Source organism: Lagopus leucura, unplaced genomic scaffold (assembly GCF_019238085.1).
Source record: "Lagopus leucura isolate 7727_CA_CO unplaced genomic scaffold, USGS_WTPT01 Super-Scaffold_100157, whole genome shotgun sequence".
NCBI classification, from domain to species: domain Eukaryota; kingdom Metazoa; phylum Chordata; class Aves; order Galliformes; family Phasianidae; genus Lagopus; species Lagopus leucura.
Window position 1 is genome coordinate 34,298,936 of NW_024962334.1, and position 25,631 is coordinate 34,324,566.

Below are 25,631 nucleotides of genomic sequence, written 5' to 3' on the forward strand. Positions count from 1 at the left end.
GCCCAGCCAGCATGGGTTCATGAAGGGCAGGTCCTGCTTAACCAACCTGATCTCCTATGATAGAGTGTCCCACCAGGTGGATGAGGGAAAGGCTGTTAATGTAGTGTATTTAGACATCACCAAAGCCTTTGACACTGTCTCCCACAGCATTCTCCTGGAGAAGCTGGCAGCCTGTGGCTTGGACTGGTACACTCTCAGCTGGGTGGCTGGGCTCAGAGAATGGTGTGAATGGAGTTAAAATCCAGCTGGTGATGAGTCACAAGTGGTTGATACTGGGGTATATCCAGTTTAAAATCCTTATTGATCACATGGCATCCTGGCTTGTACCAGAAACAACATAGCCAGCAGAACAGGAACATGATCATCCCCCCTTACTCAGCTCTCCTGAGGCCACGTCTCAAGTGCTGTGTTCAGGTTTGGGCCCCTCACTACAAGAATGACATTCACATCCTGGAGCGTGTCCAGAGAACGGCAACAAAGCTGGTATCACTGCATCTAACTCTATGAGGCATAGCTTCTGGAGTACCATTGCAGAGTACAAGGGATCAGAAGCCTACCTCAGCAGTGGTCAGACCTAAGCATGTAGCAGGGAAATTCAAATACTAAGGTATTGACCACATCGATGCTAAATGTAGCAATATATTAGGCTGAACAAAGGGAGTATATGTGAAATCTCAAGTATTTCTAGAGTTCAGACAACTGGACATACTTTTAAAGCATGAGCAGCAGTATGCACTAGTAAACATTACTGCAATACCTGCCTGAAGGATAAAAAGCCAGAAGCCAGATGTCCAACTTAGTCTGCATTTAACAGGCAATTACTTGCAGCATAAAGGAAACGTGACATGATACTTTGTTCTTTTGTAACACTAGAATTTAAAAACCTTCCATTTCATAACCACAGGATAAAAGAAACTTTTTATGACAAAAACAAACAGTATGCAAAATACATTTGTAGCACTGGCAAAGACCTGTTCTTCCTCAACTAGAAGCACTGCCCCACTCCATTTAGAGGAAGTCAATGGCTTCGCCCTCTAGCCTCAAAATTTCAAATACACTATGAACCCAAGGTAATTTTCAGTGGTTACCACTAAAGGGAAGTACACTGATTGCAGAAAACCACAGAATCAACACACTCAGCACCGCAGGGATGGTATCTAAGTACATCTTAGTAATAATGTGTCCCAGAATTCTATTTTTAAACCTTCTTTTGCTGGCAACACAATTCATCCATCCAAAATTTGAACAAGAACTAAAGCTCATCACACCCTCTGGAAGCTGAGATAAGCAGAATAACATACTTTCCCACAGCATAACATGTAAGAACACAAGTAGGCAGCATCCTAAAAACAGAAGTTTGCCCAAATTTGCACACCAGCTAAAGCACATGGAATTCACTAGCATGAAAAACTGTCTGATGATGAGAAAACTTCACTTTTTAAATGACCTCTATTGCGTACATGAAGTATGTAGTGCTTATAAGATGAGGTTAGCCAACCCAGCAGCTTGCATCTTAGGAGGTAAAAAATGAGGAAGTCGGGAAGTCCTGTGCTCTGCAGCTTCCCTTACACTTCCTACATGTAACCCCAACACATTCAGCACTACAAATAGTGGGTCTATATGGGAAGGAACATCTCAGCTTGCTCTGGCTTTGGGAGAGAAAGCACACAGTACTATGAGACAAAAAAATGAAGTGCAGCAGCAACAGGGTGGGAAGCCCACAGGTCATGAAGAGCCACAGATGGGTAAGAATAATGCCAGAGACACAGCCAGACCTTGCAGATGGAAGAAAAACCTCCTAGGGACTGCAGAAAACTGGTCTCTGAGTTGTAGCAACCTGTACAGTTCATAAAGACAAAAAATGAAAGCCTCATCTGAAACTAACTCTAGAAGCAAGGGCCTACTTCACTTGTGAAGAGTGACTGGTTGACAACTTTTAATTTGATTTAATATTTTTTTCCAACCAATTTTGTAAATAGAAGTGAATAAAATGTCTCTTTGAACTTTAAAACATTTTAGGGTTACCACTGTTGCTAGAGGGTACAGACAAAGCTGCACCAGAACTCTGGCCAACAGGGTTCCACCACTTTGATTTAGGAGTTATAACTTCACTCCAGCCCTCAACATGTATGCATGTAGCTTCAGCAGTGATTTGGAAACCAGTAATAGCACCCACGGAAGTAATGACAGTAATAAAATGAGGGACAAGCATGGTTTCTATGGTACAAAGACCTAAATCATTTTTGACTCTACCATCACCACTTACCACTCTTAGAAGCACATTAGTCTCAGACCCATCTTTCTCCTTCCTCATTCCCAGTATCTTGACAGAAGAGAAAGATGTACATGAAAATAACGTAAAAGCACAAGAACACTTCCCAGCATTAAGTCAAATCAATGAGAAATAATCCTCTAGAAAGCAGATCTGCACTTTCACTGAACCATTGATCCTGAAAACAAGTACCTAAATACAGGTGCTACACAAGCAAGGCAGTTCTTTACTTAGCAAGTAATTTTTAATTTTCCATACCAAGATGTCGTCGTCTGGAGTCAGGTGACAAAGAAGAACCCTGAATTGTACCTAATCATCACCCTATGTCAAAACTCACGTGGGGAGAAAAAAAGCCATCTCCTTCTCAGCCCTTACAAAGAAATTCCAGAAGACAGACTTAATACCAAGATGAATCATCTGTTACTTTTATTTCTGTGCCTGAAACACCTTTGTCTCCAAAAGAGATGCCGCCTACACCAGACCAAAATAGCACTGTTCTGCTGAGCTTCATCAAGTAACATGCAGGTGGGCCTCAAAATCTATGTGTGATAAAAGAACTCAATGTTTTGCAAGCTCTGATTTCTTAATATGTAAGAACTCTATAGTCTCGGATAACTGCACTTTCCTGGCCTAAACATAATAAGAAATAATCTCATTTTTATTAGAAATGTTTATTATTCAACATAATAAAATAATATTGGAGGAAGAACAACATACAGTTCTAATCACTGTCAGTGGAGACCACTAACAGGGCAAGCAGCTGTTGAGGTCTTCGCCCAGTTACATGGTAAATGCTGCTGAAGAAGGCTCCTGGACTCCAGCAGCCCATTCCAGTGCTCAACCATCCTCCATGAGAAGATTCTTTACTTGTCCTCAGCTGGAGTTTACGTTACTTTCACTGTACTTTTGAGCAGACTGACTGTCCTTTCAACAACACCGCTTCCAGCAGCTGAAAGCCCTGCAGAGGGACTTCAGCCTTCCCTGCCATAGGCCTGGCCATGCTAGCTCCACTGGCCTCAGAGGGCTGAGAAAAGCCCAGTGAGTGCCAGGCAGACAGAGAATCACATCCCTGCACTTCAAAGATGACGCTCCAGGAGTTATGAACAATACACATGAAACCACACCAGTCTGCCACACAGGTAAACCAGTAGGAATTATAACACCAATGCTACCCATAGCAGGTGTATGCATCCATTTTCTCCTTCATTGAATTGCCTGAGCCATCCCATCCATAGCTTCTAAAGCAGCACGTAAAACCTTTCTCAAGTCTTTTACCCATCCAAAAAAATAATGCACTACCACACGCTAAACTAAGAAACCCAACAGCAGATGTAACTTCCTGTTCAGCAAAAAGAGCTGAAGATGAGTAGGGTGACTGAAGATGTCAAGTGGTCCCCATTTTTAGGCTACACAACATTGACTGACAACACAGTGACAACCAAACATTTAATAGAACATCAGCAATCCACCCCTCAATGTTTGTTTCAAGTTAAGAACTCTTCATCTATACTGAATACTGAAGAAAAAATTTATCCTGAAAGAGTCCATGTCTACAAAAACTGGATACATTTTGCAGAGGAACTGTTAGGTGAAGGCTTGAACTGGTGATTGAGCATCTGGTAAGGGATGTGGCTGGCCTAGGAAGCGCAGGCAAAGTGTTTGGACCTGTTCTTCCAAGTGAGCAGAAGGGGTGGACCCAGGTGGAGACAACTCGGGTTCATATAAGAGCCAGCCACTGAAAGGAAAACTCCCCTCGGACACAGGCTGCTTTTTAAAAAGGAGTGCTGTGTAACCAGAGAGCCTCTGGATGTCAAAACATTATCAACTTAAGGACAACTTTTGACACTGTCTCCCATGAAGTCCTCACAGACAAGCTGGTGAAGTATAGGCTAGGTAAACGCATAGTGAACTGAACTGAAAACTAGCTCAAGTGCCAGACAAAGGTTTGTGATCAACAGCAAGAGGTCCAGCTGGATGCTGGCCATTGGTGGTGTGCCCCAGAAGTCAATATTGAGGCCAAGACTATTTAAATCTGCTCTGATGACATGGACAATCAGGCAGAGTGTGCCCTTCAGCCAAGTCCCCAGATGATTCAGAACATGTTGATCACCATGGGCATCTGCCATTCAAGTGGATGTTGACGGGCTGGAAAAACAGGCAAACGAGAAACTCAAATAGAAATGTCAGGTCACGCACCTGGGGAGAAATAGCCCTGAGCACCAGCACAGGGTTGGGGTCAATCAACTGGAAAGCAGCTCAGCATAAAAGGCCCTTGCACTCCTGATGGTCAACATGCTGAACGTTCATAAACGTGACCTCAGAGCAAAAAAAGCCAACTCCTCAACTCCATCAAACAGAGCAGTGAAGAGAAGACAAAAGGGAAAATTCACTCAGAGAGCCAGAAATTGTAATATAAAAAAACCACAGGGGAAGAGGCAGTTCTCTTAGGCAAACTTTGTTAATGCGTGGAGGAGACACCAGATGAAGAACATTCACACTGCAGCCCATGATTCACTGTGAAAAGATGCACAGGAATCTTTTTACTTTTCCTCTCTTTAAGATTCACTTAAATTTATGAATTTACAGATAGGTTTTACATATTCTATCTAGCTATAACATCAATTAAAATAATTTGTCTTTGAAGCCCCTATAATCTAATGCTGTAAGAATGTTATGATGCTTGGGATATCTGTGCTGAAACCTAGCACCAATTCCCTGGAAATATGGCTAGCAGAAAGTGTACGATGCAAATTATTTACTTATATTCTAGCATGTAATAAAATAATAACAGAACTGGCACAACTGTTTTTCTCAAGAATTCAAAGGCTTTTTCCAAAAGTCCACTTACTAGAACTGTTGCTCTAAAGCCTGCTGAAATCAGCAAGAATCTTCAGCTGAACAGACTGTCACAGGTTATTTTATGGAGTAATACGGTAAGAACAAAGTCATTTTTCATTCATTTCAGCTATTTTATTAGTACTTTTTTTGATAGGAAATCTTCATTAACATAAACCACCATAAAATCTTTTCCTTCCCATAGATTTTCACTAACTTCTGAAATCATCTGTACTTAAGAATCAAAAAAAGTATTCTAGACTGCAAACATTTTAAGCAATAACTGCAATGGAACTTCAGGTAACTGGATGGAAGTCACAGTACAAAACAGCCTAATGGAACAGTAAAGCCTCTATTGCTATAGGTAATAGCAGTATATAGAATATGTAAGTCATGGAATGGGTTTGTGAAAGAAAAAGCATCCCAAAAAGGCTTTACTACAGAAAAAGAACTAATTGGAAATATATCTGTAGTGAGAAAATGCAACTATTCCTATTACTTTCCCAAATGAGAAAATGTATCTAGAAGGAAGAAGCCAGGTTTCTCAAAGAAACAATGGCATCCCAGGTTAGAGAACACTGGGAAAATACTACTGCTGCTCATCACAGGTTGTACAGGTTAGTAATCCTCATTTGAGAGCATGTTTTTGCAATTCCTGCTTGCTTGTTCTCCTAGTAGGGAAGACTACAGGAGCCTTTCAAGGAAAGAAAGCTTACAATATCTTGGGCTCTAAGAAGCAAAGAGAAATCCGCCAGGCCAGATTATCTAAGAGGGGGAAGAGACTGCAGCATTAACTGAACTTAAGGTCAAGTCACTCCCACAAATCCTGTCCTTAATCTCATACATAATACCTTTCCCTCAACTCATCTGGTAGCATTAATGGCTTGAATTTAAAGGGAAGAAAGAACTTTGAAACATCATGATTCACCCTTCTGGCACTAACTAAAAGGAATCAGATATTACTGATGGTGTTTGTGCTTCGCCTCCCTCACAACAGAGGCAAAACATTGTATACAGATAAAAATCCTGGTTTCCGAACTTCAGGTTCCCATTCTGAGCTTGAGTGAGCCTTGGGACAACTGCTACATCTCTAATTGACACTGCATCATCCCAAATACTACTGTCTCCTACCTGGCCATGAAGTGAATAAAAAGGCTGTAAGAGGTGCCAGTTAGAATCTTTTTCTCTAAATAAACTCATATCAAGTAATGTAGGAAAACAGACATCACAACATTCTGAGGTGAGGCTTAAACACAAGAGGTCTTCCATAATTTTTCAAGTTTAAGTATATATAATTTGCCAATTTAATTTAAAGAGAAAAAACTGATTGTCCACATACAGGCCTAACAGAACTGTTTATCCCATACACACCTTGCTGAGTAACTGTCTGCTATTACCACAGTCTCTTCTCAACTTAAAGAATTCGGTTTCTCCGAATCATGAATCACTGATTACACGAGCAGAAACCACCTCCACCACGAAAGACATTTAACATTTCAGGCCCAGCTTTAACAACAGCACCAAGCACCACGGGATGGGTTGGGAAGGGGCAGGTAGTTATTCTGCCCACCAGACAAAAACCTGAAATAGCAGAACTCACTTCAAAGTCCTGTAAGAGATGAACCCCTCTTAACCTTCTTGAGAACTGATTTTAAGGTGAAGAGAAGTTGCTTTTTGTCAGGTACAGCCTTTCCCTCCACTATTTCCCATACCTATGTGCCAGCAGACCCCAAAGCTATGCAGTTTGCTGCGCAGCTCCTCAAAGAGCTATCTTTGTACCTGAGCAGGTACCACAGAACCAGAGTGAGAGGGGGATGCAGGAAACCAACTCTTCTACAGTAGGCAGAAGACCCATTGGCATCATCCACCCAAGGAGGAGAATGGAGTTCTGCTACAGCCCCCGGGATTTCACTGGGTCTGTTGCTCAGTACTTGTGAGATGATAAGCAAGTAGAACAGTATGAGAACATAAAAATGAGAATATGAGATGATCCACTGATGCATTAAGAATTAATAGAAACTTTAACTAAGAACTCTAAGTTTAATACCTAGCCTGAGCTTTCAAGAAACAAAAACAGATTTAAAAAAATCATGACATTTGAAAAACTATATTTCCAGCTGCTGATAGCAAATAGCTGCCTTGTTTCAGCATGCTTAGCACAGAATCACAGCCTTGGAGAGCCGAAAGCAGAAGAAATTCTGGCGAGCTACCATGGAACTGGCACTACAAGACAGGAAGAGGTCTGTGGGTCAGATCAAAGATTCACCCAGCCCTCCTGCAGAGATAATAACTGCTGACAATTGAGAGCAAGCATCACTAGAGCATTCTCCAAGCTTCAATTGCAAATCCAAAACTCACTCCACTACAACAGTACTTAGTAACTCTTCCAAAAACATAGCTGGATTATCCTTCAGCTTCCATACACACCTTCAGCTTCCAAAGTATTATAATGATGAGTAACACGCTTAATTAACTGTTATGCATAAGGGCCAGCTTCTTTTGCTCATTCTCACTCCAATACTCACCTGACATATATTGGAACAAACACTGAAACACTGATCCATACAAATTCAAGGGAGACTGAGAATGCCACCACATCTCAAGTTCTCACTACACCTCCACAGTCTCCTCTTTCCTAAACTATGAAGTCCTAAATTCCTTGCGTTTGGTACACACACAACTCCATATGCTCAATAACCATAACTGCCCTTCTCTGAGACGCTTCTTGTTCTACTATGTTGTTTCTCAGATGGGGAAAAACAAAGAGGGAAGAAAGAGAACCAGGCCTAGACACATCAGCTGCAATCATGCCACGGATTTACGCACCAAGGCATGACAGAGAATGTCAGCTGTTCAATAGTAGTAGGAAATGGATGACAATTTGCTTTTTTGACCACCACCAAGAGTTAAGCTAGTGATTCTTTAGAACTAGCAATCACAGCTCTGAGGACTTCACTCATGAGCTCCAAGTCAATCATAACCTCTCAGCATTTTCAATGCAACACAGTTTTAACCTCCCCCATACATACTGCTTGACATTTATGCACACCAAGTTTTCGCTTTATAACACACACTGAACATCAAGGGGTCCTTCAGAATTTCCTCACCAACATTTATCTCCACTGGCAAGCAAAAAATCTGTACAAATAGAAAAATAAGTATTTTGCTTCCCCACTGCCACTTAACTCATGAAAACAGCAGAAAGACCTGCTGAGCTGTACAGCTGAATCATACTCTCAGTCACAACGTAAACAGAAAAAAAAAAAAAAAAACCTATTCAAAACCACTGACAAAGTCCTAAAAAAAAAAAAAGACCAGCTGAAGGGCATAGGCTATGCAATGCTACTAGTATTGGCCTGCATCCATTATACAGCGTCCTGTTTTGTAACACTTCCATACATAAAAAAACCTTTGTTCCACAGCTACAAGAACCCTTTTGGACACTTACGGACTTTTTGTTTTTCAAATAACAATAATCAACTTTTTTTTTTTTTTTTTTTAATGAGAACAAAAGAGATGCAATTAACGAGCTTGCAAGATTACCTCCATGACATCAGTATCAGAATACCAGCTTACCCAAGTATTAATGGGTACTGAATTACTCCTGATTCCAATGCACAGATTGCTAGAAACAAATTTACATGAATAATCTTCAATCTGCTAGCTTTCAACCCAGTGTCAATTTGAGGAGATGGGATACTTCAACATCCTTGGAGCAGAACAACAGCCATTCATTATTCCTTTCTAAGGGCCAGAAAGAAAATCACATTCAAGGCTCACCTACAGGGAGCTCCAAAGCAACTTCTCAATAAATTTAAATAACTAACATAAAGAATGCTGGACTGTGTTCAGATTAAACCCAAATGAAAACAGGGTAAGTACACAGAAGGCCTGTAAAATTGCCATGAAAATTGATTACTCCAGACAAAGTTTACTTATTCACCTTTCACCACGGTAAATGGAAATAATAAAATTTAAAAATGCATGCAAGAAAGGACAGGTAAGATTTAACAGCTATTGATGAATGAGAAATGTTTGTGGCTACAGATGGGAATACTTTTCACAATAATCATAGGCTCGCTATTCAAGTTGCATCAAAACCAGAAAGCACAACAACAGCAACCCAGGAATTAAGATGAGACTGATCACCACATGGGAAGGAATGCCTTCGTTTTTGATTTAACCCAAATCAGATCCTTACCTTACAAGAAGAGATCAGCACTTAAAGGCGGTATGAGCCACCTCCTTGAGGTGCACACACCGGGCCTAATGTTGCTTTCAGTGGCCCAAACACAATGTTTTGATTCTCAGCTGAGAAGGCTGCCCCAGTACCAGGAGCATATCATTGTGTAGACTGCATGTATCTAGTATAAGCCAAACAATCTGTAAGGGCTTCTGGAAATGTGATTATTTTCCTTGAGCTCACCTCCAGGTCAAAACAGGTAGCTCCCCCAGGAAACATAACTGTATTCTAACCTGTTCTGCCTTTGCACTTTGAAATAAAAAAGTACACAGAAAATTGAATTAGAGGACATCTATATGTTGAATGCTAGTGTTAAGTTGATTTAAGCAGCACTGAGTCCCCCACCCCAGAGAGCTTTAATTGTCTCACGTTCTCATCAACTCCTTAATATGAAAAGTCCTAAATACTTAGATGAAAAAATAGGAGAAAATAAAATACATTTTTAAAGGATGGGTGATTTGCAATTAAATTTCAGTAAGTAGTAATACCCCATTAAAATGTAGAAACATGTAAGTAGGAGGGCACATTACCACGTCAATCAGTAAAACAAGACGAATTCAAAAACAAGCTCACATTTCTCTTCTCAACAGACGCGCACCAACTACATTCATTACTTGGAAGCATTTAACATCACTATTCTCAATACGATTTAAAGCTTTCTCTCATTTCTCATTCCTGTCCTTCCAAGTGGAAAAATAAAAAGAACAAATCTCAGAATTAAAAATAAGGAGGATTAGGTCATCTAGGCAGCCCACTGATGCCAGTGCAAGATTATTCCCTACAGTGTATTTGCTTGTGCTTAATGCAGTCCATACAGTGTGTCCTAACACATTATGCAAATGCCACATACATAAAAGAAAACTGTCTATCTTGCAGCGCACCCTCCACCAAAAGCCGAGCTGTAATTAGCCACGGCCCCTAAGGAGGCTCCTCATTCACTCTTAGCAAGGCAGCAGCTGCTAGCAAAACGAAATTAAAAAAAAAAAATTGAAACATAAATAATGCTACTACCTACATTTCCAAAAGTGTATGCTCATGGCTACAAGCATGAGCCCAAATTTAAAGAGCAGCTGGTATTTCTCCAGAAAGCCCACACAGCACCTCTGATGCCCAGTACCAAATTTTTACTACCGTGATCCCAATCAGGCTCCCTCAAACAATGTGCTGCTCAGAGAGCTGCAGCAACAGCTCCCAGCACTCTACTCAAAAATGCTTTCCAAACTGCAAGTTTTTGAGCAAAAATCAGGAAGAGAAAAGCAGCAACATTTCCTATTGAACAGAGTCTGGTGATGGCATTCAAAGCTGTAATAGGGCATAGATATTCAGAAAGACGAAGCAATTATATCCCCACGACACAAACAAGGAGATCCAGAGAGCAAAGCCCATAGCTTCACCTATCAACAAGCAAAAAACAGATTTTAGAGATGGTGGATATCATCTCCCCAGAAGAGTTTTTCTTCAAATCTAACAGCAGGGACCAAAGAGCAAATTCAGAAAACTGTTTCACCCTTACAAAACAAACAAGCAAACAAATAAATAAATAAATGTATAACAATTCAGGAAGCTCCAGTGTAAGGACTGAAAGAAAAGCGTATTTCCTTCTGTTTAAAAACAAGAGAAAAGACAGACACAACAGTGGAAAGCCTTCCAATGAAGAAGGTCTGGAAGTATTTAAGAGCTGCATACATCAAACAGCTTATCCCACCTTGCAACTGTAAGATTGAAAGCATTCACACAGAAGGTGGTGACACACTGGAACAGGCTACCCAAGGAGGTTGTGGATGCCCCATCCCTGGAGGCATTCAAGGCCAGGCTGGATGCGGCTCTGGGCAGCCTGGTCTGCTGGTTGGTGATTCTGCACATAGCAGGGGAGTTGAAACTCAGTGATCATTGTGGTTCTTTTCAACCCAGGCCATTCTATGATTCTCTTTAGCACCTTCAGGGTTACAAGATGTGCAGCTTCTGAGAGAAGGAACACAAAGTCTGTTTGATGTTGCTGCTCCCACCCATCATGTGTACTTACTTACACTTCTACTGCATTTATCTACTACTGGTGATGAGGAAAAAAGTGCCTTCATAAAAAACATAAGTAGTGAGAAGTTATAAGAAGGGCTTAGACAGGAAAAATACTCACAGTTTACATTAATCTGCACTCTGTATAATGAACAGGCAGAGTGTAACATGATTATTTCCACTATCCATCAATCTGATCAGACAGCATAACTTTTATCTTTATGTATTATGCTTGGCACAACATATTATTTAGTAGATAGATTACCTATTAGGGGAGGCAGACAAACTCTTCCTCTGCAGCACTGAGCTAAATCCAAGGACTTTATGAGCTCACAGGAATTGTCTTCTGCAATGAAGGAGCCACACCTAACAGCTCAGAATGACTTCTGGAGTCCAGTCCATTGACACATGGTCTCAACAGCAGTTACGCCACCCCGCCACTTGCAGAAGGGCTAAGTCAGGCCTTTTAGAAACAATGACCTCTTCTTAACAACAGGAAATAAATCCGTTTTCATTTAACATCATTTCCTAAGTTTTTATATGCTGCTTCCTAACCTTTGCAATTCAACATGCAAACAACTGCCACAAAGAACAACACAGCCACCAAACATTAGAATAGCTTCATTTTTCTCCATCTTCCAGTTGTTAAAGCAAAAGAATAAAAACAGCTACAAGCACCAAGATATATTCCTAGCAGGTTAATCAAACACTGAAACATAAGTCTCCACAGAAGAAGATATAGAAAGGTTTTTGTTTTGTAATGCTCACAGGTTGCACACATTCCTGTTATCATCATCTCCTCTACAAAGCAACATACGCACATATTCGCAAAATAAAAAAAAAAAAAAAAAAAATCAGCTTTTACTTTTTCCAAAGGCACTACTGAGCTACAAGTCTGGTGAGCTACAATTTAGTCATCTGCCAAGATGACACTTTTGTACATTTAAGTAGTACAACATCACAAACACATAAAGTGCCATCAGATGCTTTCTCTTTCCCAACTGTTTGCTCAGTTGTTTTTTTGTGCACACAAGTAAACAGCACAGCCAAGGAATAATAATACATCAGAAGGAGCAGGGAAATTATTTTTGCTTTTAGTTTAATAACAGGGACTGTTTAAAAGAACTCACAGTAGGAAAAAGAATCAAGTCAGTGCCTTGCTGTTTATTAAAACTGCTAAAGAAAAGCGCATTAGGGCCAGCTCACTCTAAGGTATTGATAAATGATCAGAATACATAGTAAGTTTACAGACGATCCTACGTTGGGAGGAGCTGTTGATTTCCTTGGGGGGAGTAGGGAGGCCTTGCAGAGAGACCTTGATAAACTGGAGGACTGAACAACCACATGTAGTTTAAGGCAAGTGCCAAATTCTTTCTGCACCTGGGATGGTGCAACCCTGGATACTTGTACAGCGTGGGGGAATGAGAACCTTGCAGAGCAGCCCCATGGAAAGGGATCTGTGGGTTCTGGCTGATGGCAAGGTGAATGTGAACCAGCAGTGTGCCCTGGAGTGCACCAGGCCCAGCACTGCCAGTGGGTGAGGGGCTGTCTGCTCTGCTCTGCCCAGCCTCAGCTCCAGCACCGGGTGCAGTTTGGGCCAACAAAAAGGACATAAAGCTGTTAAGGAGCACCTAAAGGAGGGTAACAAAGATAGGGTCTGGTGGGCAAGACATACAGGGAGTAGCTGAGGTCACTGTGTTTGCTCAGCCCAGAGCAGAGGAGCTGAGGGGAGGCCTGATGGCGGCTGCAGCTCCTCACAGGGAGCGGAGGGCAGCGCTGAGCTCTGCTCTGTGTGACAGCAACAGGGCTGAGGGAACGGCATGGAGCTGTGTGAGGGGAGGGCAGCTGGGCTCAGGGAATGGTTCTGCACCAGAGGGTGTTCAGGCTTGTAATGGGCTGCACAGGGCTGTGGGCACGGCCCTGAGTGCCAGAGTTCAAGGAGTGTCTGGACACCGCCATTGGATGTTGCATTTGGATTCTGGGAGGTCCTGGGCCGAGCCGGGGGCTGGATTTGCTGATTCCTTGGGGTCCTTCCAACTCCAGGTATTCTATGATTTACCACTTTAACGAGTGTATGGCATACAGTAAATGCAGTTATTTTGCACTGGCACAGTTCAAGGTGGTCTTCAATCCACTGGGCTTTTCTTCCAAAAGTTCTTATTTTTCAGTCAACAAAGGTGTCTTTTTGGAAAGACAAAATTCACTTTGTTTTTGAATTGTCAGGTGCAACTACACTTGAAGACACATCCCCGCCTTTTCTGAAGGAAATCAAGAATTTGCTGCTTTATACTGGGACTTACCAAATTAACATTTCCCTGTAGAAGAGGTCTGTGTTCTGTCAAATTACCTTAGGCTTACTCTGACATAAACGCGAGCAGCAGCCAGCATCAGGCTTGGATGAACAAACAGGCTTTGACTCAATGTTTTTGAATAGTTAAGATGACCGCTCTTCCAGGTAACTCCATCTGTTATCTGTATTAAATCTATTCTCCCTTGATACAGTATTTGTGCAGAGTTCTCTGGAGCACAAATAACAGCCACTCTTAACAATAAGTTTTCTTGCTAGTACTGTGTATTATTTTACATACAAAATCTTACAAATGCCTTTCGCTAATTTTTAGTTGTTACGTTACATTTAAGCTTCTTTACATTATAGTTCTGCCTCTACACATAGAAACGCTACTGGCCTCCACAGATAGAGTTCCAGAGCAGCTCACACATTTACAGGTGTAATTACTGCTTGTCAGTCTGTACATATCTAAGTACAGCCCCCCAATGCTTGTGCTCCCACACTAGAGACATAAACACCTGAGTGTCACCACCCTAGGCTTACCAAAGTCACCCCAACTAGGCTGGTATAATAGTAAGCAGAGTCCACTAATTATCATTCATGAACATGCCACTCATTTTCTATTCTGGCTGTCATTGTTGTCCTTCTCTGGTTCCTCACTTGTCCAGCTTATGCAGTTTTGTTCCCTCTGATAGGATATTAGAGAAAAATACTGTAGAACTTTTCTTCCCCCTGTGTTTGTAACCACAAATACTGAACTTCTGGAAGCACCACAGAAGCTAACTTTGCTTTTATTATAGTCTTTGGAAATGCACCTCCTAACTATTTGATCAATACAGAAACTCCCAGGAATTTCTAAAGATGGTCTATTCATAACAATCCACCTGTTCAGAAAAGAAAAAAAAAAAAAACACTCCAAATTTCTTTGCAGTAAAGTATCAGATATTTCCAATTTCCAATTAAAAAAAAATGCTCAAATGAGCGCCAACAGAAAAAGTATCAAAAACTCTTAAAATTTATTGATAAAGTATTTTTTCAGAATTCATAAGTAGAGAAAACAACGCTTCACCATAAGTTTGCCTTTTAAAGTCACAGTTATATTTTTTCAATCCTACATTTTAACATTTTTGAATTTTTTTAATGTAGATTTACTGCAAAGTGCACCACAAAGTGATTTTATTTTTTTTAAAAGTAAATGCAAAGTAGTAGGCAGAGAAAGGGAGTTCATATTTACACTAACAAAGAAGCCAGCACCAGCCTTGAATCTGGACAAGCCTGTAAATGTGATGTTGTGACTAAGGCAGTACTGCCTGTAACCCAGCAGGGCTTAATCTCTACAGCAAAACACCACTACAACCTGACAAAATGGAGATAGCATACACTTAATAATCTAAAAGCAAGAGAAACCACACTTTCACTTATCTGTCCTTATGAACATAAGCTCGGCAATTCTTGTTCCCATTTGCAAATGTGTGTCAGATTTCAAGAATGGCAAACAGCCCTGAGAGTCCCTGGCCCTCTCTGCCAACTCCCCCAAGAGCCCAGAATACGTGATCTGTCCCTTTGAACAGGCGCTGCAAGCCTGAATGCATGATCTTTGTTCTCAACAATCATTTCAGTGCAGAGCTCCAGAGCAAGAGACCACGAGGTACAATGTCAAGGCAAAAGGGAAAAAGAAAAGCGAAAACCAGAAATCATGGTAAAGCAAGACAGAAATTGAACACGAGATCAGAGTAAATAGGCAGCCAAACAAACAAAAAAATTATCTACCCACATGTGCACTAAGTAAAGGAGTCAAACCGTATGTCTGCACTTTGCCCATCTCTGTGTGCAAAGATAACAGAAGCAAGAGTTTCTTGCTAACAAGCTCCCTTCCCTTGTCCAATTGGTGTCTTACCAAACCCTGATGCTTACAGCTGTGTGCTTTCAAAACCTCTAAAAGGCTGGAAATCTTAACTTCTGCTGCAGCTGCCTCGCCCATAATGAACACAGGCTGTGCCTGAGCTCTTCCTCACAACTTGCTGCACTTGCAGGTCAATGGCTAAACATTACATGGGCTGGAGTTAGTATTGCATTACAGTGTGAACAACATATGGAAGACAGCGTCCCAAAAACAAATCACTCCCCCAAAATGCTAATACCTTTAATGCCAGTATTAGCACTCCATAAAACCCCCATCAACTTCTTAGCAGAATCAACAGTTTTGGTTTGAGTATTTTATTTAAATAGTAATTTCATTAAAAACATTTCCTGATTTTTTTTCCTGGAGAAAACGTCCTCACTGCCCCATGCACATCCTATTTCAGTAAGATTGTTCACATACAGCACACCAGCACTGGGCTCGATAACTGTTCATCAGCTGAACCCAGACAGTAGATCACAGGCTCAGAAGATCACAACTCTCATTCTCTCTTGGTCTTTCACACCATTCTACGGCAGAAACAGAAGAATAAGGAAATAAATTGTACTTTAAGCCATGTACGAATATGTATGCTAATGTGCCTAAGAAAGCACTGCAACCTTGATTAGCCATTCACAAGGCCCATCTTCATTCAAGCAAAGATTATGTCAGCCCTGTTGTGATTAAGGCAGTCATCAGCGTACAATTATCAGGGTAGGAACCTGCTTTCTTAGCAGCTAACATTTAACTGCAACACCAAAATACCAGGCAAAACAACAGGCAGCACAGCCCATTTTACAATCCCACACCTATTAGTTAGCTTTAAGACAAGGAGCTGCAGAAGTGCCAGAGGCCTCATCAGGGCTTACCAGGAGGGAGAGGTGGATTCCGAGAGGAGAGCCAGAGCCAAGAGACCAACAGACTCGATAGAAATAAAAAATAGATTTTCACTTTAGCGCTTCAACATGTGGCTGCTTCCCTCTTCGCATTTTACATGAATAGTATTAAGGGATATACTCTCCAAAAACGCCCAGTTTTCAGTTCAGAAAAGGACATCAACAATAACACAAAATCCACGTACTAATTAACAGTTTATCACCAAGTCTGAAACCTCACCATCTTCTGCTTTTACTTAGAACTCCTATTTTGTCCTCACCTAACCCACCTGCTTTAAGCGACCACAGCGGCAGTGAGAAAAATCTTACACCACCATATGTGCCACTTTAAATCAAGGCAAAAAGGTGAACTGAGGATAGCAGCAGACTAAAACCTGCCAGTTTCAAAACCAGCTTCCCTTTCCCAATTCCCTACATTCAGTATCAGCCTGCTGCAGTTCAGTTTCAGCAGACAAAAGGCAACTCTACATAAAATATGCCCATTTCACAGCCTCGAGCCTCAACTCAAAAACAACACAGAAGTTTGTCTTTGTGAGCAAAGTTAGAGGCAGACCTTGGGACAGCTCGGCTGAAGCTGTTGCATGTTTTGTTGGTCCGAAGTCAGTCGTTTGGCAGACGTTTACCGCCGTTAACAGGGAGCGCACAGGGAATCACTGAATACAGCTCCACGTTATAGTTGAGGAGGGCTGCTTGTCTCAGCACGCACGGTGACACCACGGGGCACGCCAGCAAGTTTTTAAACTCACAGAGAAGCATTCCAGCACCAAATACCACTGCTAAGAACGCGTTTAACGCCGGTCACAGGCCGCGAACGGGCCGACGCTCCCACTACGAAGCACCGGGTTCGCGCTTACCGCCGCGGGGAGGACGAAGCCGCACCCCGGTGCCGGCGGGGACAGAGCCGCGGCGGATCCCGGGGCCAGGCTGGGCGCGGGGGCGGCCGCACGGCCCGGGGGACGGGAAGGGCCGGGGCCGCCCCGCCGAGCAGCCCCACACCGCTCCCAGCGTCCAACTCCCAGCAACTCCGGGGCGGGCGGGCAGGAAGAGAGAGAGGGAGGGCGGGCAGGAGGAGGGAGGAGAGGGGGCGGCCATTAAGCCCGCTCCAGCCAAGCCGTTGCTCGCGGCGGCCGCCCGGCCCCGCACCCGTACGCTCCTACCTGGCCGCCGCCGCCGCCCGGGGGGGGGCTCGGTGTCTCCATCTCCGCCGGGTGGCCCCGCTGCCCACCGTGTCGCCATTATTTCATTCCCGGTTACAAAGGAGGTGCAAATCCTCTGGAGCCCACATCGAGGAGGGGAAGGGAGCGGGGAAGCAGCGCTGGAGCCGCTCGCACACACCCAGCGCGGCGGTCGCGACGACGACGCCGATCCCGGGGCGGCCCGGCCGGGGTGCGGGCTCGGCCCCCGTCACGCAGCGGCCATGGGGCAGCGGCCGGGCCGGGCTTCAGCGGCGCTCCCCGGCGTCCGCCTTCATGGCTGGAGCGGGAGACAGAGCAGAGGTGTCAGTCCCGGCGCGGAGCCGCCGCCACCCGTCCCTCGTTGGGCTAATCGCGCCCGCTCGTCATCTTCCTCTTCCTCCAACTCCTCCTATCCCGAGCCCCGGCCGCGGGGAGGAGAGGGAGGCGGGGGCGGGCGGCGCCCGTGCTGCTGCCGCCTGGCTGCACGCGGAGCGGGACGGGGAACGGAGCGGGGCGGGGACGGACGACGGGAAGCAGAGGAGCGGCGGGGCCGGGACCGCCGGCGGCTCCGGGCCGGCCCAACTTTGATCAACTCGCGAGGGGCGGGCGGGAGTCGGGGGCCGCCGCCTGTCCCGCGGCCCTGGGCCGTGCCAGCGGCGGGGCGGGCCGCCAGCGAGCCCGCTCCGCCGAGAAAGCGGCAACAAAAGAGCACAGCCCTCCGCTGCCGAAGCCGGGCTTTTGTTCCCCGCTCCCAGGCAGCGCCGCCCTCCTCCCCCCCCCCGGCGCCGCCGGCGATCAGACCACCGCGCCCCGCCCGCCGCCCCTCCCTCGGGCCTCCGTGCCGCTCCACCCGAGCGCGGCAGCCAGCGGCCGCCCGGCCCGGCCCTGCCCCCGCCCGGGGGCGATCAGGCGGCGCCAGCTGCGCCCGCCGCGCTGCCGGCCACCTGGGCACCGGCCTCCCTCCCGGGGGGGAGGGGGATGGTGCTGTCGCCCGCGGGGTCGGTGCGGCTCAGCCACCGCCGCCCCTCCCGGGGACCCCGGTTCAGGAAAGACAAACCCCGCTCCCCTGTACTGCCCCTACCTCCCGCCCCTCTCGCTCGGTGGCGGCGAGCTTCGGGCCCCTCTGCCCCGCGGTGGCGACGAGACGTACCCGGAGCTCTCGTCCCCCGCCCACGAGCCGGCGGTTTCTGTTGCTTCCGAAAATCCGCCCGCCTCGTCAGACGACACGGACGGTGCAGAAGCTGACCGCCGGGCGCTGCCTCCCTCTCCCCCCCTCAGCCTTCCCAGCGGGAGGGCTCCGCGCGGCGCTAATCGCCGCCTTTCCGCCCTCACGGAGGACGCCGGGCTCTGCTGCCGGCCCCGCCGCGCACCTGGCTGCCCGCGCTCGGGACGGTGTCAGGCCGGCGGGTGCCTGCGGGAGACGAACGGCTCGGAACGAGCTTGGCCAGCTCCCTCTCGTTTCTCATCGTCACGCAACATTTAAGATTTATTTGCCATCCGGCCCCCGCGCAAACTTAAAATTCAATCCACGGATGTCAAGAAGTCGAAAGGACCAGAGTTAAAACCTGTGGAGATTTTTTAAAGAGTGAAGAAGGGGAACGGTTGGGGTACTTTTCCTGTTTAGAAGCCGTTCCCGAACGAAACCGAGAGCTGTAGCCGTGTGCTTGGCTGCGTGCTGCTCCCTGCGCTGCAGTCATTGTGTCAATCTGCAGAACATCATTGGAAATCTATTATGTATATTAAATAAGTTCCATGTATTTGTCATCATTGCTTCTCCTCTGGGAACCGCAGTACCGGCTCCAAATCTAAATTAGCATCATAACTAATATCTGTGCAGAAAGTTGTCAGATTTATAAAATGTCTCGGATTGAAACATGAATAGACTATCTGAGCAGTCATTTAGTATCTGATGAGTCTCTATTTATATCACCAGAGCTACATCAATACAGTGACAAATATCCCATTTTTACTTTTCTTACACTGCCAATCAAATTCTCAAGCTTTAGTGTTCAAAATGTAACAGTGAGGCAAAAATATCGCAGAGGGAGATGTGATCCCAGAATCACACATTGTTTCATGGCGAGGCCAAGGGAACAGATATTATTATTAACTCTTGGAAGCTTATATTAGTGCAGTTATCAAAAGAATATTTGCAGTGCCAAATCCTCATTAAACTGTATGCACTTCATTTTCTTCTCCTTAATCCCAGATTTCTATTTTTGTGGCAGATCTTTTTGCTTAGAGGGCCGGGATATCTGTAGGACTTTCATGCGTAAGGCTGCTGTAATTTTTCATGCTAAATATGGTGTCATCGTTACAACAAAACTTACAGAAGGAGGCAAGCTCTCAGAGACGTGAGCATTCTCAGATCCACACTGTACAAACGATATCTCAGAGTCCCTCAGCCACCTTTGAAAGTGATTTAATAAAAGAGGTTGCAAGAGCAGAATTAGGGTAACAGAGAGCTGTAATTTCACTTTCTCACCTTCCAGTCTGAAGGTGTTGACACATATTCTGTTAGCAGACAGCTGCAGCAGCTTAAAGTGTTAGCACCATCCTACTGTTTATTATCACTCCTTGCTAAAGAGCATCGTCCCCACAGGAGAGTTGGTGCAGGCGTCTCTGGAAGCACCTGAGCAACTTGGGTGCAAAGTCTTCCTGTTTGCTTCAGTGGCAGAGGTGGGCCTGCACTGCAGTCATTCTCTTGTGCCAGTTCTGCTGGATGAGTGATGACACAAAAATGAGGCTCTAACACAACTTGCTGCCCAAACAGTTTTGTTGTCCCAGCCATCCTGAAGGGCCACTCTTTTCTTACCAGGTGCCTCGATGCCTGCCACAATGTGCCAGACCTGAGATGCTTGAGCAGGGAGCTGGCTCTTCTATAGCCCTGCTTTAGAGAAAAACACAAGTGGAGAGAAACAGAAGCTAAAGTGAGAGCAGATTTCTTATAGGACTTCTTAGATTAGATTAGTGTGGAGTACCTGGTAGGATAGATTAGATAGGCAGTAGTGGGAGATAACAGTAAATGCTGGGTATTCTGTGCTGGGAGAGAGAAGACTGGAAAGTGAGGAGTCCAATAGGAAGAAGTCAGAGTTTAAAGGGCCTGGGTTTGGAAAACTGAGTGGGAAAAGATTTTGTTCTAAGCAATTAGACACATTTGGTCACAGAAACTGTCACCTGTGGGAGCTCTTGAGGTGATCCTTCCAGTAACGCTTCCTACTACAGACCCCATCTATCTAAATCTCACAGTCAGTTCAGGCTGACTATGGACACCCCTGCGACTTCTGTTTCAGACTGCTGCTAACTCCCCAAAGTGTATGTGAGCACTGCAGCAAGCATCGTGGCTGTGGGCTTTCTCAGCACATAGTCTGGGCACCAACTGGCATCAGTACAACAGCTTCCATATCCCAGAGATATTATCTGGTGCCCTATGTGGGGATGATTCATTAGATTCTCCACAGAACAGCCGGTCAAAATGATGAACACATTTTTCATTAACTGATCTTTCTGGGATACTGCAGTTCCTTCCTAGACGAGTGAAAGCCTTCTATGAAGCCGTGGCTGGAGCTACACAATAATCTGACCACTGTCTGCATTTGCTTTATGGATTTCTGCATTAAGATTCCTGTGTTTCAGCCGTGATACAGGGATGTTTTCCACCCAGCACTGGCACACTATTCTTCCTGGATACTATTGGGGATGGCTGTTTTCTTAGTAATTGTATAATGAAATTTCCCTCTCCCTCTGTGGACTTCCCTATGACCTCCCCTCTGGCTGCAGAGATCAATCCCATTGCTGCCATGCCTATGTCTTGGCTCCCATGTGTGTGCTGAACTCTGACCAAAGTGCCTCCCTGCTTTTATTTCAATCTTCTCTCCACAAGCGATCACACCTACCTCACTTGGCCCTGGATGCTGATGCTTTCAAAGTGCTCCAGAGCACTGCCAAGAGGAACCGCAGCCAAACCTGCCACTGGGCCCATAGTAAGAGGAGGTTTTGGCATCACGAAGCTGCAGTGATGCTGTCATACTGTCTCTACCAGCTGCACCCTGCTGTGCTAGTAGTAGTCCCATTTTGAGCACATGCTGTGTTCTGCCTGCCTTAATTCCCTGCTAAAATCTCTGCCTAGATGAAGTTGTGAGGAGAACACATTTTCCAGCTGGAAAGCCACAGAGGTTGCTGAAGATGTGGGGGGGGGGGGGGGGTGTATACCTTGAGGTGGCAAGGTTCAATATACTGAATTACATGGGCTCCAGTCTGGGACACAAGGATGATTACCAGCAGTGCCCGTGAGTAATGAGATGTGCAGAGTAGCTATGGAGCAAGCCTGAGGACAAGCACTGGGTTAAACAAAGGGGAAGTGCAGTGCCCTGAGAGTGCTTGGGCACTGAAGCAGATCAGAGCCAGCATTACCAGGCTTGCTGAATGCAGGTAAGGAAGAGAGAGGTGCTTTGTAAGAGCAGAAGTGTCAGTGCTGATTCACATATCCTCAAAATATCCTCTACCACTAAGCTGACCACTCTGGTGGGCAACACGGCCTATTGCCTTCCCCTGTCATAGCTGTAAATGGCTTGAAGCAATGAGCCAGCTTGGGTGTGATATTACATAAATGCATGGCGGTTTCAGGACTGTGAAGTGAAAATGACTACTGGGTGTACTCAGTGAGGCTGTGTATGGAATATTTCTGGCTGTGCTCTCAAGACCTGTGTCTCTGGCACTGTGACATGGGAAGGGGCAGCCACCTTCTGTGCAGAAGCTGCCAGGAGCTGATATCCCTGGCTTTATTTTCTATCCTATTCCAGGACAATTCTAATCCCTGCTTTGAGGACACCTCAGCTTCTTTCCTGTAACAGCACAAGGCTACAGAACTTACCCCACAGAGTGAATGATGGGCTGGGTGTCCTGACCTGAAATGATATAGAAATGGTCAAGTTGTCTCCTCCCATACCAGCTGTGCAATGACAGGGGAGAGTTGCTTTGCCAGGCATCATCGTCTAGGGTCAGGCTTTTCTTTGGACCTTGTCTTTCACTGCTACACAAGAGAGAGACTTTTTATCCAGGCTACGTATGACTGTTGCTCCCTGGCCCTTCATGTTCTCCTCAGAGGAGAATACAAAATCATAGAACCAGTAAGGTTGGAAAAGACCACTAGGATCACGTATCAACCACCAACCCATACCCACCGTGCCCACTAAACCTATCCCTCAGTGCCACATCTCCACGTTTTGTGAACACCTCCAGGGACTGTGAGTCCTCCACCTCCCTGGGCAGCCTGTTCCAATGTGTGTGTGTGTGTGTGCATATGGCTTCCACATCTTTTTCAAATAGGAGGTATGACATGACTGCAATGACAAAGGAATGTGCCTGTGAACAGGTCAGGGTTTGGAGGAGGGGGCAATGAACTGTTTGTTCTCAAAACCCTTTGTAGGCTTGAGAGTATCATTATGGCTGTGCGGATGGCAGGGCATCTAGTCCTCACACTGTTGGGTTTTTAGCCATTTGTCTTCTGGCAGCTGTCTACTTTGGGAACCAGCTAGCTGCCCTATGAGAAGCAGCATCTCAGCTCCCCACATCTTCAGTGTCATCTTCTCAGATCACAAAGTTGGGGTGTGAGAGAGAGCTGTCTGTCAGGATGCGGCTCACCACGCAGTTCGGGTGACCATGTCTGAGGCACAAAGAGAAGTCAGGACTTCACAGAGGTGGTTGTTCCTCCTGGTCAGCATCACTGATGCGTCACCAGGCAGAAAGGAGGCGTGAGCAGGTAAGAGGCTTGTGCTACTTCATTTCTCCTCAGAGCAAGTATGACCAAGTGGCAAGGGGGGTTTTTCTTCCAGGAGACGTGTCCAAAACAGAGATGGTGGAAAGTTTCTGGTATGCTATGAATTCAACCCCAGGTACTTCTTAATGCTGCTGCGTGGGCCTGGATATAGTCTCCTCAAACTGGACCCAGAGGCTGCCAACCTGAGCCCAAGCAGGCTGATGTGCACCTTTTACAGCAGTAAGCTTCAGTCGTTCACTAAAAGGAAACTTGGTACTCTGTTAAGTATGACATTGTTCAAGCCTGCAGGAATTTACCGTCATCCAGCCAGAGACAAAAACAAACTCTAGGATAATTCAGTGTGCCCAGGGGAATTTGTTGCAGTGCAAAGTTTGAGCAAGCAGATTATGACTAGGAGGAGCCCAGCAGAATTCACTTTACTTTTATCTCGGGTTCCTAGCAATGAAAAGCTACTGAAACATGCTGAAACTATAAGCAAAGCAAAACTGTTGTTTTTCACATTTTGCTGTTGGAATCTGTCACTGTGGAATAGCAAAACACTATGGATGTTGTTTACAACAAGATTTCATAATTTTCTAAAGGGCTAAGGGAAGAAAATCACTCTCATCTTTCTGCATTCGCTTAAGCTATGTGTATTCTTTCATTTGTTTTAAAGTAGAGGAGCCAGTGTCTAACAGATAAAGTCATCAGCCTCAGTTCTGTTGCGGCTTTATTCACTTCGTTAACAATGCTAACTTGTTTTAGAAAACCAACAGGGACTATTAGATGTGCAGCATTTTCCCTTAAAACCATCCCCTCCCACACATACACACGGAGTTTAAAAGAGTTCAAGATAATAAATATCCAATGTATTTAAATTTGGCCATGACAGAAAAGGTTTGAGTGCTCAAATGGTGACAATTTTTGTTACCCTAGCTCCTCTGCTGAAATAACAGCTCTGTATTTGGCTCTCTGCTGTCTGCTGAGGCATGATAAATCAGCCCCATTTTTTGCAATGTTTAGTTTAACTACTTAACTGACAATTGAGGTGGAAGTAGCTGGTGATTAATCGAGTGCATGATGTTATCACTCTGTCCTTGCTTTATCACATCAGCAGCAGCTTGATTTGCTGATTGGTGAAGCTGTGCTGGAGCAGCACAGAGGTGTGAACAGCCGTCTCCAAAATTCAGGCTGTTCCTCTTGTTTTTCTTCTGACTGTCCACACCTTCCCTCAGAAGGGGCATGGTGTGACCGCTTCCTGCTGAGCCCTGCCATTGGACGGGTCTTCCTCTATAGACAAGGCTGGATCAAGATAGCTTTCAGGCATTAAAGATCAGAAGAAAAAATAATACATTTATATCATAGGAATATATTAAACTCATTAGAACCTTCCCTCCTACCAACAGTGACATGCTCCACCCAAAGCTGCTGCTTTCTTCTTTTGTCCACTCTGTCCAAAGAACTTTTACTTCATTTTGAGCTCATCAGAATACAGATACTTTGTAGGAACCAGGTACCTCTAAACCTGACTCCTGCTACTTAAACTGACTGCTGCTCAGCTCTCTTTTCACTGAACAGACACAGGAGATGCTCTCTGGGACAGCAGGAGGCATCTAAAGGCCAGAAGGTCTCTAAACCTGTAAGCTGATTACTGTTTATGGGGATTCTGAAAGTGATATTCCTCTCCTCTCCTCTCCTCTCCTCTCCTCTCCTCTCCTCTCCTCTCCTCTCCTCTCCTCTCCTCTCCTCTCCTCTCCTCTCCTCTTTCCCACCACCTATTTTCCTCTTCTAGCTTTTAAATACTGAGACAGAAATGGGGAGACAGTATCCAGGAAAGCATGCACCCCCTTCCCACCCCCTCTGCACCTCCTCAAACAAAAACAAAAACAAAAAAACAAAACAAAGAAGTGGGAAGGTCGGATTGTATTTATGTCAAATTAGTGAGAATTTTCCAGTAACGTTTGATATTCTAACAGAGCAAAAATTGTCACTGTAGCTTCTTGGAAGAAGTCTTATAAATTCCCTAGAAAGCTGCATGCAGCTTTAAGAGTCGGGACTGTCTGTGAGTACTGCTTTAAAGCGGCAGAAAATATTTTCTTTACTTTCTTTATGGCTTTTACAAACCCTTTGAACAATTATCAGTTTCCACAGTAGATGCTGGCTGATCAGAGTTAGACATGCTATTTAATGAGTGACTGCTCTAGTTTTAAGGACCATCAGAGACAGCTGTGAGCATGAGCAACACTGGA

General features: G+C 44.9%; 1 protein-coding gene across 1 annotated transcript in view; it reads right to left on the reverse strand.

The window, feature by feature from the left end:
* ARHGAP21 (Rho GTPase activating protein 21) overlaps positions 1–17,274 on the reverse strand; it is a 106,685-nt gene extending 89,411 nt beyond the window's left edge. Inside the window, exon 1 of the mRNA XM_042888179.1 lies at positions 17,003–17,274. Within this exon, the coding sequence (XP_042744113.1) occupies positions 17,003–17,032 (30 nt within the window). The 5' untranslated portion in view covers positions 17,033–17,274. The remainder of the gene's footprint in view (positions 1–17,002) is intronic.
* Positions 17,275–25,631: the final 8,357 nt, after the last annotated feature.